We start from the raw sequence: 15474 nt of genomic DNA, 5'->3' as shown, positions 1-15474 counted from the left end.
CCTACTTAAATTTCTATTTCAAGCTCTCCAACGATTTCGATGTGAACTCCCGAAAGTGCATTTTATTTTCGAAGCTCATGAAATAGTCAAATTTCAAGTTTCGAAGTTGATCAATCTTCAAACATCATAAAATCTTACCATACAAAAGAATGAACAAAGGAATATCACAATTGAACTGGGAATTTTCCTTTTTCCTTCATTCTATCGACCGTTCATCATTCCAAGAGTGTTCGTAAACTCTCAAACAAGCTGGAAATAATATCGAAGTTTTCGATTGAAAATTTGTCGAGCAGGACAAGCATAAAGAAGTTTCCCTCGTTTTATGAAACCAGGAGAAACGCTTAGAGATTACTGATGGTTTCAACAGCGATTTGAGTAACATTTTGTTGTATCCAAGATTTTTTTATATTAACAAGATACGAGTAGGTATACAAGTATTTCATTATCTTCCTGAATGAGGAAGCCAGTTAAATATTAATATTGCCCTTTGTGGCAATCGACGACAATTTTATGCTAATGGTCGTCCACAACAGACCTGATTTATCAAAGACTTCATATAGAAATGTATGGCATCAACCAAATGGACCACTACACCAAAATTATATTGAACATTTCTGGTCTGCAATGTCACAGCTTTTACAATGCTCACCTGACCCACTGCAGACATCATAACAGCTCGCCAAAACTTTGAGTGATATTTTGAAAATTGGAGGAATGTTTTCCTCAAACAGGGTAGCATTGATACAATGCCTAATAGAGAAGGAGCACTACGAAAAGCTAGAGGAAGCCCCATCCGATATTAAGTCTTCATTCCAATGTCTTTGTAACATGAGGAATCTTTTTTGAACCAGGTTAACCTGACATTACATCAGTACATAAACAATCGTTTTTTTATTTCCCTTTTACATGTACGCAATTATTATTATTAATAATTATTATTTATTTTTGGAGAAGGTAAATACCTACTACGTAAAGAAATCATTACTCATAAAAGGACAAGCTTTATTTCCTGAAGGCACTGGACATGCATATGAACACATAATGTAAAGTTTCAAGCCGTACAGACTTCATACATAACAAAAAGTCCATTCCATCTCTGACTTCGAATCAAGAAATCTTGAACCCTCACAGTTGAACAGATACTTCTTTGGTTCTCTAATCCAGAACTACATTCCAACTTCTGATCACCTCCTCATCTCAATTTGATTCATCCAAGTTTAAGCAAAACAGATCCGACGTTACAATTATTATTCCTACTTTCTTCTACCAATCCTGTTAACTGCCTGATCGATGTCTTAGACATCGAAATGCGTATGTCATATAGGCCGTATCTGTCTCTTGAACAAGTCATCGTCCATATCGTCCAAGTCCACGCCATCTGTATAGCCAGAGTCGTCGTATCTAGACCGATCTGGTGTCCTCGAAATCCTGCTACCCCCAGTCGGACTCCTAGTTGCCAGTCTCAAAACAGGGTCGTCATATCTTCTCGACACTAATGTGAAGTCATGATGGGCATCCACCAGTTTCTGCAATCTCCCAATCAGTTCGTAATCTGGCATTGGAAGAGCAACACCAAGAATCTTGGCAATTGAGGACTTGAAACTTTGTAATTGAGCTTCTCTCCTCTGAAGTTCCGAAAGGGTTTCTTTAACCCTCGCTAATTCGTCCCTAAGAAGCTGCATTGAATGTTCACTTATATTCCTTTCTTGCTCTATCGTTTCGCCAGTAGACCTTACTTGATCCTTGAGCTGGGTCAGTTTTCTGTTGTATTTAGTTCGGAGCGTTTCAGATTCTATCAGTCTCTTTTGAAGGTCCTCGATTTTTCTACCCCTCTCCAAAGCTGTTATCTGAAAATAAATACACAAAGAAGACTAGAAAGAATACCCATATGGAATTACCTTATAATCAGCGGCTTCAGCTAATTGGCTGTTGAGATCTCTTATTTGAGATTTCGCTTCAGAGAGTTGGGCTTGGAGATGATCGACTTGTTTGATCAATTTTTTTACTCGCATATTAGCCTCGTCTCTTTCGCTCTGAAGGAGACACTTATTCTTGATGTTGTCTTCTTGGAGATTCAGTTTTCGACGCAGGAGATCAAGGTGAAGGTCTTTCCTCTGGACTTGTTCCCTAAGATTGCGAACTCTTCTTTGGAGTTGATAGACTAAAGCAGTCTATAAGAAAGTAGAGGAGAAATTGATTATGAACTACTTAGTGGGCATCTTTGGTTGAATTGTGGATGGGTAGTCTCAATTTCTACGAATAGCTGTTGACTATGTCACTAGATGGCATGCATTCAAATAGGAACAAGTATATGTGTACCTAATAATGCATTACTTTCATTATGAATATCCTTTTAGGGCGAAAAATATTTTTTTTAAATTAAGCCAACTACAATATTAAGAAATTTTTTTATAAATACAATGGTGAAAAGACAATATTTGTTATAGTCCACTGACTATGTCCTTGAACGTCTGTTATACCTGGAATGATAGCTGTTATGTGAGAAAGCATTTAAGCGCTGTTTGTGGTTTAGCTACTGTAAAGATCTGGGAAATTTCCAAGCCATTAAAGGTTTTAGATTCTCTACGGCTTACTTCGCGGAGGGAACAATCATGTTTTGATTTTTCACGTTGCAGACGTGGTAAAGTTCCATATCCACAGCAAAGCAGCTAACATTATTAAAACATATACAATTAAAATAACGGAAAAGATACACACTCTACTTAAAAAATCAGAATAGGTAGGTACTTATGGAGAGTTACAAATGAAATTTTGTCAATGACCTATTTTTTGGCATTTCTCATCTCTTGTAGTTCATAAAGACTTATCAATTAGGTGACACCGAATAAAAAAACGCATAATTTTTTTCAGACGTTAGATAACCCTTCCAATTATTTATTTTTTCTACTGCAGCTCTCTATTCCATTAATTATCCTTCTGAATTCAATATTAATTTAATTCATTTCTTCATCTCATCAAAACATATCAACACTTCAGATGAAATCTCAGCAGCAAATCGAAATCAGAAAAATATACCATTACTGAGTACCTCAAACATTTTCAAAGTTGAAACCCATCCCATAATTTAACATCAATTATTTTGACCAATGGATTATTTTGGACTCTAAAATCAGTATTCAATTTTTCTTATGAATAGAAGGAATTATAAATTCGACCAATAAAAGGTTTACAATTAGTTGAATAATTAACTTTCGAATCCAATCTCGTCAACTAACTATAGTTTTATGCAGAACTTTTGTAGGATGCTGAAATTTGCATCGAATAATTTTCAGAAAGAAAATCTAGCAAATACATACCTTATCAACCAACTTGTCGCTTTCTAATCTGGCAAGTTGTTCTGCGCGTAGCAGAAGAGATTCCGTATGCAAATCAACACCGATATCGTGTGCTATTTCTTCCATATTCAGGGCCCTAGCTAGACGTTCCAAAAAGTTCATGAACTGAAAACAAAAACAATTCTTAACGTACAAGGCAGGAGATATCCATTAAAAGTTTCCTAATAAGTTACATTGGAGGAAATGAATTCGAAAACATATCAAATATAACGCTGATAATCAGGAATATGTATAAGAAATATTTTCACTAACTTTCCAGGGAAATTTGAATCATTTCTCCAAGAATCACGTAAATGCATCACATTATTCTATAATATCGGAATATATTCAAGATCAATGAACTTGTTTTTCCATCTGGTTATATCATATATCCAGAACAGCACGAGCTTTCAGTGAACTCAAAGCAGTCAATTCATTATTTGTGAAACGAAAAGGAAGAAAGTTCGTCAAATAAACACTTCGAATGCAACAAGCAGTTATAGGAAAATAAATAGGAACTCGTGTAGGTCTCTGGAAAAGTTCATTCTATCTTGAAAGATCCCATTCTTTGTTTTCAATTAACTTGTTTACCTACTCGAGAAACATTAGGTTGAGGAGGAAACGGAAATAAACAGTACAAAGTAGGGGAGGTTAGATGGATGTTGAAGTAGACTATTCCGGAAATTACTAGGAGCAAACTAACTGACCGAAGGTACGTACAAAAAGACTCATCAGTTTTCTCAAAAATTATTCAGTAGAGATTTTCAAACCATTTGAAAAGAGATGGTTTTTAGTCTGATCATTCGCAATGGTTTTTGACAGAAATTCAGATTGATTTTCATGCCTGACATCCAATCAGCAAGGACACGGAATTCAATGTTGATTGGCAGACTCGAATTCGAACATTATACGCCAACCTTTGTGCAAAATGTCGTTTGCAGAATGCTCGGTTCAAAAAATAGTGGGTATCAATAAAGAAAAATTATTGATACATAAATTGTAGCTGTCGTTCACGTGTGCGAAACTTACTGCGTTCTAATTACCAAAACTGGAGAAATTTATTCCAAGGTGAACCGAGTGCTTTTATAAAAGTGAATGGACTATTACGAGGATATATTGAAAAATTCTTAGTCTACTATAGAACCAAACAAAATTGCAATGTCAAAATATTTTATTACTCAACATATTCTCCTCTTAATTGGATACATTTATTACAGTTTCATCTTGTTCTGCAAACCAGACCTCCACAGCTTTTATTACCTCCTCGTTGGAAGGAAATTTGCGACCTTTTAAACATTTTTTCAGTTGAGGAAAGAGATAATAGTCGGATGGAGTCAAATATGTTGAATAAGGGGGTGCTCTAGTAATTCAAACCCGAACTCACGAATTTTTTGCATGGCAACATGAGATTTGTGTGCAGTTGCGTTGTCCTGCAAAAACAAAACACCTTTGTATAGCTTTCCGCGTCTTTTCTCTTTAATTTTTTCCTGTAGAGTGGTCAGTAATGTCGAATAGTAATCTCCGGTTATTGTTTTACCCTTATCCAAAAAATCAATCATGATTACTCCATGGCAATCCCAAAAAACTGAAGCAAGAACTTTTCCAGCGTAATTTTGGACACGATACTTCTTAGGTCTTGGAGAACCAGAGTGTCGCCATTCCATCGATTGTTGCTTTGTTTCTGGATCGTATAAATGTACCCAAGTCTCATCCACAGTAAGAATTCGGTTTAAGAAGTCTACATCGTTTTCAAATCGAGCACAGATTGAACTCGATGCTCCTACCCTTGCACGCTTTTGGTCAACATTCAAACATTTGGGGGGGATCCATTTTGCAGCAATTTTTCTCATGTCCAAATTGACGTAAACTATATTATGAACGCGTTCGTATGAAATATTCAGTGCTTCAGATATCCGTTTTAGCCCCATTCGACGGTCTGATAAAATCATGTCATCGATATTTTCGGGGACTGACACAGAAACTGGCTTTCCTGATTGGTCATCATCTTCAATGGAAAATTTACCTCTTTTGAAGCTTGCAGTCCAATTTTTCACGGTCGCACACGAAGAACATTGATCACCAAGGGTATAAAGCATATCTTCGTAAATCTGCTTACCTCTTAACCCTTTTAAATACAGGTACTTGATGATGGCTCGATACTCCAATTTTTCGATTTTCACAATCTCGGTGAACATCTTCTTTCTTTTAATTTATTGCGTAACTCTGGTATACTTTTTTGACCTCAAACTTCACACTGACACTTCTAATGAGTTATTGTTCGTTGCTATGGTAAAGGAATATTTTTTTTATGCATGGAATTGGTCTAGGCTAACTAGATATCAATACATCCTCGTATATTCAAGGAATTATTTTTGCAATTCAACGAAAAATGAATTGATGTTTTGGCATGAGGGATTTAGTCCCTGCATTACTTTCTACAATAGAATATTAATTCTTTCATGACGAAAAATTCACGGTATTTCATCTGAAAAATTAAAGCTGTAAATAATCGGGACTCTCTTTGCTTTGAGTTGGGAAATATTTCGGTAATTTTTCATTGCAAAGTCGAATAGATAGTCTAATTGTCAAAAACTTTAGTGCTTATGGAAAAACTGAGGCAAATATTCGATAAATCTCCATCTAACCTCAACTTTATCGGTGTAATTCAACGGAAAGTGCATAGATCCCGGAAAAATTTCGTGTATCATCCAAATACTCATTGCAATTTTTCATCCCACACCTGCATTATCGCGGTGATTCAGTTCATAAATGAAAATTCATGCACGAGCAGTGTTTTGATGAAATTTCGTGCATGAAGTGAAAATGGGATTGCATTTCCGCGTCCTGCCTCGAATTCAGCAAGGAACAAGTGACCTTGTGACAAGAAATGAAACGATTTCTATTCAACGGAAAAGTCCAGAACTGCTAGTCGGAAACTAGGAAACATGCCTTCATTTATCCTGGGGCATGGGATGAAATTTTACCGTCTATATCGAAATCACTCGATTGGCTGAAGAAAAAAAGTAGCTATATCCGATTCTGCCTGAATATTCCGGAATGAAATGAAAGAGGTTCAATTTCAATATGACAACTTCTCTGGGGAAAATTAAATTCAACTCTGTTCATACCGTATTGGCATTCGGAAAGAAGTTTTAAGCATGCCAATTTTCAAGCAGTATAGTTGATCTTTATGAAGATTTGTGTAGTTTTGGAATTAAGTATCTGATTAAAAATGTATTGCCTAAATACAGCTGAATAAGACCATACCGTTTGCTTATCCCTCCTGAATCCATCTTTTGCCATTTCGCAACTTGTTATATCGTTCTCTGCTTTATTCAAACGTGATTCTAAATGGGCCTTCTCTTCCTCTAAATTACGAATTCTAGCGTTTGCTTGATCGTTCAGAGATATTTGTCGAGATAACTGCTGCTGTTCGTTGTTCAAGGTTTCTTTCAATGATTCCAATTGCTGAAAAAGTAGAGTAAATCATCAACATTCATCCATCCATTCGAAACTTCAATGTAAAATTAAAAAAATTGTGAATTTGGCCATGAAATTTTAACGCATAATGTTGCTCGTTGGAATATCGAATATTAAACTTCAATTTATGAAATTTCATAGCCTGTTTGATAAATTTAACCAATATCAGGTTCAAAAGAAGTAAATTTCACAAAATGTGGATATACAGGGTTAGAACTATTTAGAGGGGGACTACAGGGATATCGAAAACCGTTAGAAATACAGGGTGGCTTGAATTAGGAAAAAGTTGCGTTATTCAGGGATGAGTGGGTGGGTCTAAACAGTTCCCCAATATCTCTGATGGTTCCTGAGATATCTCGAAAAAACTGAAAATCAAGATTATCATTTTTTCTTCATAACTCATTTGTTTTTGGAGATAACTACACGAATTTCGGTGTGTAGTCATAATTCTATATAGCGATTATACTGTTATACTACTTTTGTGATTCAAGCCACCCTTTATTTTTAACGGTTTTCGATATTCCTATAGTCAGCCTCTCAATAGTTCTAACCCTGTATACTTTCCTCTACCGCTCATTCGAAATATTCGAAATTCAATCAAGGAAATTACAAAAGAACTTATTTGGAAAGGAATAAAGCTTCCCGTAGGACAAATTTTTGGGGTGGCTTTTCCTGCCCCTTTTATTCATTTGGAAACACCACTAAACCTTTTTTGGGTTTTTCAGGTGCCATCTTTAGGGAACTGCATCTGAGCAGGAGTTGCCCAAAAGGAAATTATATAAAAGAGTCACCAAATTTTTTGACAAAAAAATCATCTATTAAATTTTCTTGCAACACATGTTACCGTTTTTGATTCTACCCACTCGAGGAACATGTCAATTTTGACAGATTTGACATGCTAACCAGAAATTTCCAACCGAATTCATTTAAAAAAAAATTAGATTATAGGGTCATTATTCAAAAATATGTAATAATTACCGCAGTCTTCTCCTTAACCTCTGTGGTTAGATCCCTTATTCGGTCCTTGATCGTTACTTCCAATGATTCAACGAAACGAGTTGGAGTGCTGAGTAAGATTGCCAGAGACTCCAGAAAATGTCGATTCTCGTTCTGGATTCGTTGAATTCTTTCATCCCTTGTCTTCAGTTCCTCTGGAAGTGGATAACAGGAGTTTTAGAGATAAATATTAATGAATTCTTCGAAATATCACACCATTTTTCAACGCAAATATTTCCTTGAAATGCAAAATATCTTCGACAGTCGAAGTTATAGGCATCTGAAATAATCTGCTCCACAAGAGTTAGGGATATCGTATTCAATAGTTTTTGAAAGTATGTAATCTTCGAGAAAATCGCTGTAAAATCATTTATAACTCAATAGCAACTTGAATCGATCCGATAAAAATCAGTATGAGACATTTCGTCAATCTGGTCGCCTTTTTTCTGAAGTTTTGTTCTTTGCATATACTTTATGAATGTTCTTATTTTGAATTGAAGTCAGTTTATCAACGGCTTCGATTTGAAACGAGTTTTCTGAAAATGCCATGACGTTAATTAACGCTGAGGCTAATTGGGCTATCGGAATGCTACAAAGTGGCCTAACTCAGGTTGTTGTAGCGGAAAGACTCCAAGTCAGCCAAAGTGTGATATCTCGATTTTGTAATAGGTTCAGGGAGACAGGTTCCGTGTTGGAAAGACCAAGGCTTGGTGGGCTACGAAAAACAACATCTGCTCAGGATCGTTTCATCACCGTTTCGGCGAGAAGAAACCCTACATCTACGTGTAGAATGCTACTCTTCAAAATGCAGATGGGGTCCAAGTTTCCATCGGAACCATCAGACGACGTTCGAGAGAGGTGAATCTAGGTTCTAGACGTCCATTAAGAGGAGTTCCATTAACAATTGACCATAAGCGTCAAATACAGTAAAGGGCAAGGCAACATATCAATTGGAACGATCAATGGCGTAGTGTCCTTTTCACTGATGAATCCAGATATGGACGATTTTCAGATTCTCGAAGAATAAGGGTATGGACAATCCCACGCATACCCCGTAATCGTCGCTATGTCCAAGAAGTCCATCCATTCCGAGGGGGTAGTGTTATGGTATGGGCCGGGATATGTTTCAACGGGCGCACAGATCTACATATTTGTCCTGGGAATATGACCGCCTTACACTATAGGGAGCATGTCATTGACAATGTTGTGCCAAATTTTCACGCTGCTATTGGTGAAACTTTTCAATTTCTAGACGATAACGCTACATTTACCAATACCTCCGCACTCACCAGATTTCAATTGCATAGAACATGCATGGGATATGCTCCAAAGAAGATTAGATAAACATCAACCTACCCCAGAATCCTTAAATGATCTGAGAGAGCTTCTACCTCGTTTATGGAACCAAATTTCTCAAGAAATGTTCAACAACCTCGTGTTTAGTATGAAAAGAAGATGTCAAGCTGTTAATGATGCCCGTGGAGGCCATACATTGTATTGATAGTCTTAAAATGCTTGAATTCTCTGGGAATAAAATTTCGTTATTTTACTCGATTTTTCTTAACCACCCTGTATAAGGTGCAGACCTACAGGCTAAAATTAATTTGCAACTTGAAATCATATTGATATGAATTCTCATCACAGAAATCTTATTTCAACTATATTTTTTTCGCAATTCAAGTCAATATCCCTAACTCATGTGGAGCAGTTTATTTTAAGATGAATCGCGTAGATATTTTGTCATAAGAAGATGGAAAATTCTTATAAAAAAAATTTATTTTTTTGAGGAAAACTTCTAGTGTTCAGCTTCAATTAAATATGTGGATAGTTACATTGATAACTATCAGTGTTGATTAAATAATGCGTATATAGAACTCAGTTTATTGGTGTCATAATTTACGGTTATGATAATAAGTTGAGCTACTCCCATCTCCTTTAGAATTTTCTTCTAAGTTTCAAAGATTCTGAAGAGTCTGAGAACTCGGATAACATTCAGTCCTAAGAAGACTAGTATTTATTTTCTCGTTTTTCTGGAATAATGTCCTGGTTAAATTGGCGATACTATTCTAAAACTGAAGTCAATCCTTGTATTTTTTTTTCAAAATTGCGAAATAAGAATAAAATTATAAATACATATTTTTGATTAATTGATTAAATTAATTAATTTACCTCTTAACTGACACACAGTTGCTTCTTGTTGAGCCAAATTTCCGCTAGCAGACCCTAGACTCTTATTGGAATAAGAAAGTTTTTCTCTCAGTTCTGCCAGCTCCCTTTCGTTAGCCCTGTGCTGCATCTCCAACGATTCCTTCTCCTGTTTCAGCCGATCGATCTCCATGATTTGCGATGCTGATTGTCTCTGGAGACATTCCTTGTCCGATATAGCTCTTTCTAAATTTTCCCGACAGGTTCTCAGCTCCAGCTCTACTGTTGCCAGAGTATCGTTTATGTTCGTTGTTCTACTCCTCAAACGTGAAGTGTCCTAGTATTTGAGAAACACTTTGGGTATTACCATCAGGAAATTATAGAAGTTTCAAATTACCTACGCAAATTATCATGTTCAATTTAAAATAGTAAACACCGAGTATGGGAATTTTGTGAGCTACTATTCACTCACAGTATATAACGAAGTTTTTTGTTTTTACCTGTACTAACTCTGAAGCTTTATGTACTAAAGCTTCTGGGGACATATGTGCACTGTCACTTATATCAGATCCCAAAGCAACGCAGAGCCTCCTAATAAAATCCTGCATTTGCAACCTAGCAGATTCTTTCTTCTGCTCCTGCGACGCCAGATCCATCTCGGTGTTCCTTAATTTCTGCTCCAGCTCCTTGATCTTCTCTTCGTGGTATTTATTGTCCCTCAAGGCAGTTTGGTAAGCTATCTCGCTCCTACTCTGAGCGGAATATAAATTTCTCTCCCTTTCTTCTAGGTCGTGAATTCGTTTTTTCAGAGACGATATTATGGCATTTTGACGCGCTGATTGTTCGCGCAGTTGCTCTGCTTCTACTTGGAGCTCCAAGCATCTCTGATCCCGAGATCTGAATTGGCACCTCATGTCTTCTAGCTCTGCCGTTAGGCGATCTCTTTTATATTGGAGAGCAGCTAATTCGCTCTTCAGCGCTGTTGTTATGTCTACTCCGTTTTCATCCATCTGAAATGAAATATTCGGGGTTTAACCTAAAGAAATCATGGAAAAATCGCTCAGATATTTCCTGGAAAACGTCTGGATTTCAAATGAAAACCAAAAGTTTTATCCTTGTATGCTGTATATAGCAACTGTAATCCTCGAGAGTTCAATAGGAATGAAGAGAGATTATTCTGAGCATGAAATGTTCGAAATAAAAAACACTTTCACAGAGATGAAAGACTCTTAGAAAGCGTTTCATTCTTAGGCTGACAGGCCTGAAGTTGAGCGAAGCTGAGCGTTTTCAATGCTAATATGTGATGTAGTGACGTACCTTGTCATTTAGCATTGAAAACGCTCAGCTTCGCTCAACTTCTCATTCGGTGGCCAGTCAGCCCAATATAGACATAGAGACATGGACTCAGCAATGCCTGCATGAAATTGGGTATTTGATAGAAAGAGAGAAATGTATGTCGGGCCATTACCTGCCTCTTTTGTGTTCACATAGGAGTGAGTTCGGACCAATCAAAATACTAGAAAAAGACAACTGCATGCCCGATGTTCAGTTTGTCTTTGTCACTTTTTTGACCGTATTTCATGCATAGAAATAAAGGGAAGGCACAGTCCATGCCTCTATGTCTATGGGTCAGCCTTACCCTTCTTAATCAAGATTAGAAGAAAAGGAGGGACTACTACTGATAACTCGAATTATTTCAAATCGAAATGAATGAGTCACAACTCGCTATGAATTCTGAATGGTGTGAAATTTTGAAATACCGTAGATTCGGGTGACTTGGGACGATTGTTGAATTCCATTCGTCATATTTTCAAAACGGTCACCTATTGTTATATGAAAAAGAGGTTCGAATATGCTCAATGACTCAGACTATTGATTAGGATACCATGCTTCATAATTCGGATATAAGTTTTGAAAACAAATAAAATGTACTTGTCCCAAGTCAACCAGCGATTTGAGAGGCTTGAGACACAAGTTAAAATCTGTTCTTTCATTCTTTGGTGATTTCTCTGTGGAAATATCGTGAATATATCCTGCGAAAAATCGGCATATTTCCTGCTGCCAATGCGCCGCTTGTCTATTCGGCATTGTCCCAAGTCAAACTATGAAACAACAAAAGAAATTAATGAGATCCGTGTTGCCGTTTGATTTGTAAACAACCTTGTTTCATGACATATCTAATATCCCAATATCCCACGTATCCAGAAAAAAATTACACATGCACAAAGTGAAACACATGTACAGGACACTAAAAAGTATGAGGGCCATAAAAAAGCGTTAATTTTTCCTGTCAATTCAAACGCTCTGGCCACGGCAAACTCAACAGGAATTAATTGTTGAACTAATCGAAAAGACGCTACACAATCTTATAAGTTTGTCCCTTCATTCATAAATGGTAAGAAACAAAAAAATCTGTAAGGGGGGTAATTGTCCCAAGTCACCCGAATCTACCGGTATTCGATAAAATGACCAGAATAATAGGGATCAGTCCATGGGAATAAAAAAGAGTTTCGTTAACCCCCTTCGATGATCTCGCCAAAATTGATGTTCCCCAAAGTGAGGAGGAAAAGTTTTTATGCGGAAATTGTTTGTTTCTCATCATAATGATGAATCAATTTACTCACACAAAGGTTCACTAGTATGTCGATCCATGCCTTCTCTAGGATAATATCATGTCAAAACTCCCACGGCAACTGACTAAACATTCGTGCCTTTGATAGTTTGCTATCAGGCAACATTACCTACGTTTGAATTGCTATTTTAAAACGCAAACTCCGATCGTCCGGAGAATTTACATAAAATGTTGGAAAAATCAATCCGAAGTAGATAATGAAAACGAATATGCAATTAAATATAGGTATTCCATTTGGTTTTTTCAATCATTCTTATGGATAACCTCCTATGCCTGTAATAGCTTCAGGAAACCTGTCTTTCCAAATGAAAATCGAATCATAATATTTAACCTAATGCAGTCAACATGAAAGGATGAACATTATTTTCATAAGATATGGAAAGAATCTTACTTGCGAGAGTGTAAATACACATCAGGAAGGGTGTATAATTTGCCAGTGTAGTTCAACTATTTCTAGTGCAATATATTGAATGAATCGATAGTTATGTTAAATTTTGTTCTTATTCGAAAGTAAAGGCAAATCTGGCTTATATTTAGCTTGATACGTCTATATATCATATCAAATTTGAATGGAATGAATGAGTATAAATCTCATATTGGGAAAACTCGGTTTTTATTGATTGTTGCCAATATAATCCTATCATCATCAGGTATATAGTCTGTGTTGACTCCAGAAATACCTAGATATGAATAAACCATCTTTGAGATCCCTTTTATCATAAATTGTGCTCATTATTGTACCCCCACAGTTACATCATTTCTATATGCTGTCAACGGATTCCTCAAATGAATTGCAATTCCTATCTCCACAAGGAGAATTACTTAATTATATTTTGGATCGATATTTGAGGAAGGGAGATATTTGACCTAAAAATTCGGTACCAATACGCTGAGTGACATCCATAGGGCAGATAAAACAAAAACGATAGTTCAGGTTATACTATCATAGACACGTTCTGGCGAAAACCATTTTCTAACTTTTAGAATATTTTCCATGAGCTGTATATCTTTGGAATATCCGAATACTTAAAATCTTTGTTCAGAATCATCGAAATAACATAAATGAATTATTCGGATCTAATTTCAATAGATTTGGTAAAAAATTTCATTGATTTATGTGAATCAACAATTTTATGTATAGGGTTTCATTAACTGATCAGTTTGCCAGTATTGCACAAAAAGATATTTCTAATTTATCATGAGCTTTTGAGGACTATTCTTGGATACATTTATATGTGAAAATCTTCTTGAAAAACAAAGTGAAGTTTTGTAGAAGATGATAGTAATTAGCTAATAAATAAAGAAATTCATTAGTGAAACAAGAATAAAAGCAAAACACCCTGTATGGATAAAACAATTTCACAGAGACTTCACACAAAACTGAGTAGGCCAAAGTTTGATTGGAGTTTTGATGAAAAACTTCCTCATTTTAAATGAAAACCCATATTTTTCAATAAATTTTGACTACACTACTAAAAACAAATAAAAATGTTTCATCAATCGTATGCCTCATTTTAAATGAAAACCCATATTTTTCAATAAATTTTGACTACACTACTAAAAACAAATAAAAATGTTTCATCAATCGTATGCCTAAAATTGATCATTTTCAATATATTCAACAAATAACATTCTAAGGTGGGAAAGGCATTGAGTTATTCTCATTATGTTTCATATTAATTTTTCGGTTTCCACTTTTAGTTATAAACTTTACTCTCATTGTCCTATTATATCATGTCATGAGATTAAATGAGACAGTACCCAGACTTTGAGTATTAACCCCCAATACTCAAAAACCCAGAGTAGTTTTCATTTCATTTTGAAATTCAACTGAAGCAATTGGTATATCGAGAGAGAATGACTATAGTGAAGAGAGAAACAGATAGACAAAAGCATGAGCGACTAACACAGAGAGGAAGACTTGGCATAAGATCATGAGTACGTTTTGAAATGAAGGCTTCCGTTTGTTGAAACCCATTTTCAAGTATCTTTGTCAATTTTTCCCACGCTTCAGGTAAATTATCAAGCCGACGGTGATAAATGAAAATTTTCAGGAAAGAGTTATCTAATTAGATAACACTCAAAATTTTAAGCCAAATCTCATGAGTGATATTGAGCATCAGTGATCTAACAAATTCTCATAGATAGGTCCACTCACCTTGTTTTCTCGGCAAAGTATGTCAAATATATGCCAATCCTCTTCAGAATTACCTGATGAAACCACAGTCTCTCCTGCAGGATCTACCGGTCCCTCCTCAGCCATATTTTATAACACTGCCGGTCCCAAAATTCCATCGGTGAACGGAGCCCCTGGTCGAGTGGAACAATCAAAAACATTTGTTTGTATACAAAATCGAAATCCGAAGCTCAGAAATTATTCTCAGAGGCCTGAGTTGGACATATTCAGCGTTTGTCTGATCGATAAAACCAAGGTGAATAGGAGCCGTTATGAGCAACCCCACGCGAAGGGTTGTTTTCATTAGAAATTGGGAGTATGTCGTCCTGTAGAGTCCACTTTAATCCTTTCACTAGATTTTGCTTGTCTACGCTCGCATGGAAATCATATATTGAATCTTGTCGAGACAGAATGTGTTTATGAAAGCTTTGAAAAGCTAAGTCCATTCAGGAAACCCTAAAAGAATTTTATCAACAAATTGCCAAGATTGAGTTCTGATCGATCAGTTTCATCTTTCCCAATGTCCATTTAAATATTTCGATTATTGCTCATTTCAATATCTCTGATAGACATGAATGAAGCGAAATATTCTCATCTTTTCATCAAACGGTTCCACCATAAAGGTATCAATTTGAGAAGTGTAATATTCATAAAAAGTTTTTATGGTTCGATACTTCGTTAGTTTCTGTTAGGAACGGTGTAATTAATTG

At 36.0% G+C, this 15474-nt stretch overlaps 1 protein-coding gene across 2 annotated transcripts; it reads right to left on the bottom strand.

Moving 5' to 3' along the window:
• Positions 1 to 1112: 1112 nt before the first annotated feature.
• On the bottom strand, positions 1113 to 15290 carry LOC123309763 (coiled-coil domain-containing protein 170-like). 2 transcript variants are annotated; one of them, XM_044893012.1, is made up of 8 exons: positions 14747 to 15290; positions 10457 to 10966; positions 9981 to 10293; positions 7794 to 7966; positions 6603 to 6803; positions 3318 to 3461; positions 1899 to 2171; positions 1113 to 1847 (listed from the first exon to the last, which is right to left on the bottom strand). In XM_044893012.1, exons 1-8 carry the CDS (start codon positions 14849 to 14851, stop codon positions 1317 to 1319), a joined length of 2250 nt encoding a protein of 749 aa, XP_044748947.1. In that variant the 5' UTR covers positions 14852 to 15290; the 3' UTR covers positions 1113 to 1316. The 2 variants fall into 2 exon arrangements, with proteins under 2 accessions (XP_044748947.1, XP_044748948.1); XM_044893013.1 differs by lacking the exon at positions 14747 to 15290 and adding an exon at positions 12581 to 12701.
• Between the last annotated feature and the right edge of the window lie 184 nt (positions 15291 to 15474).

This window comes from Coccinella septempunctata, chromosome 3 (genome assembly GCF_907165205.1).
Source record: "Coccinella septempunctata chromosome 3, icCocSept1.1, whole genome shotgun sequence".
NCBI lineage: Eukaryota > Metazoa > Arthropoda > Insecta > Coleoptera > Coccinellidae > Coccinella > Coccinella septempunctata.
Note: the sequence above shows the minus strand (reverse complement) of the source record. Positions and strands in the feature narration are given on the sequence as shown.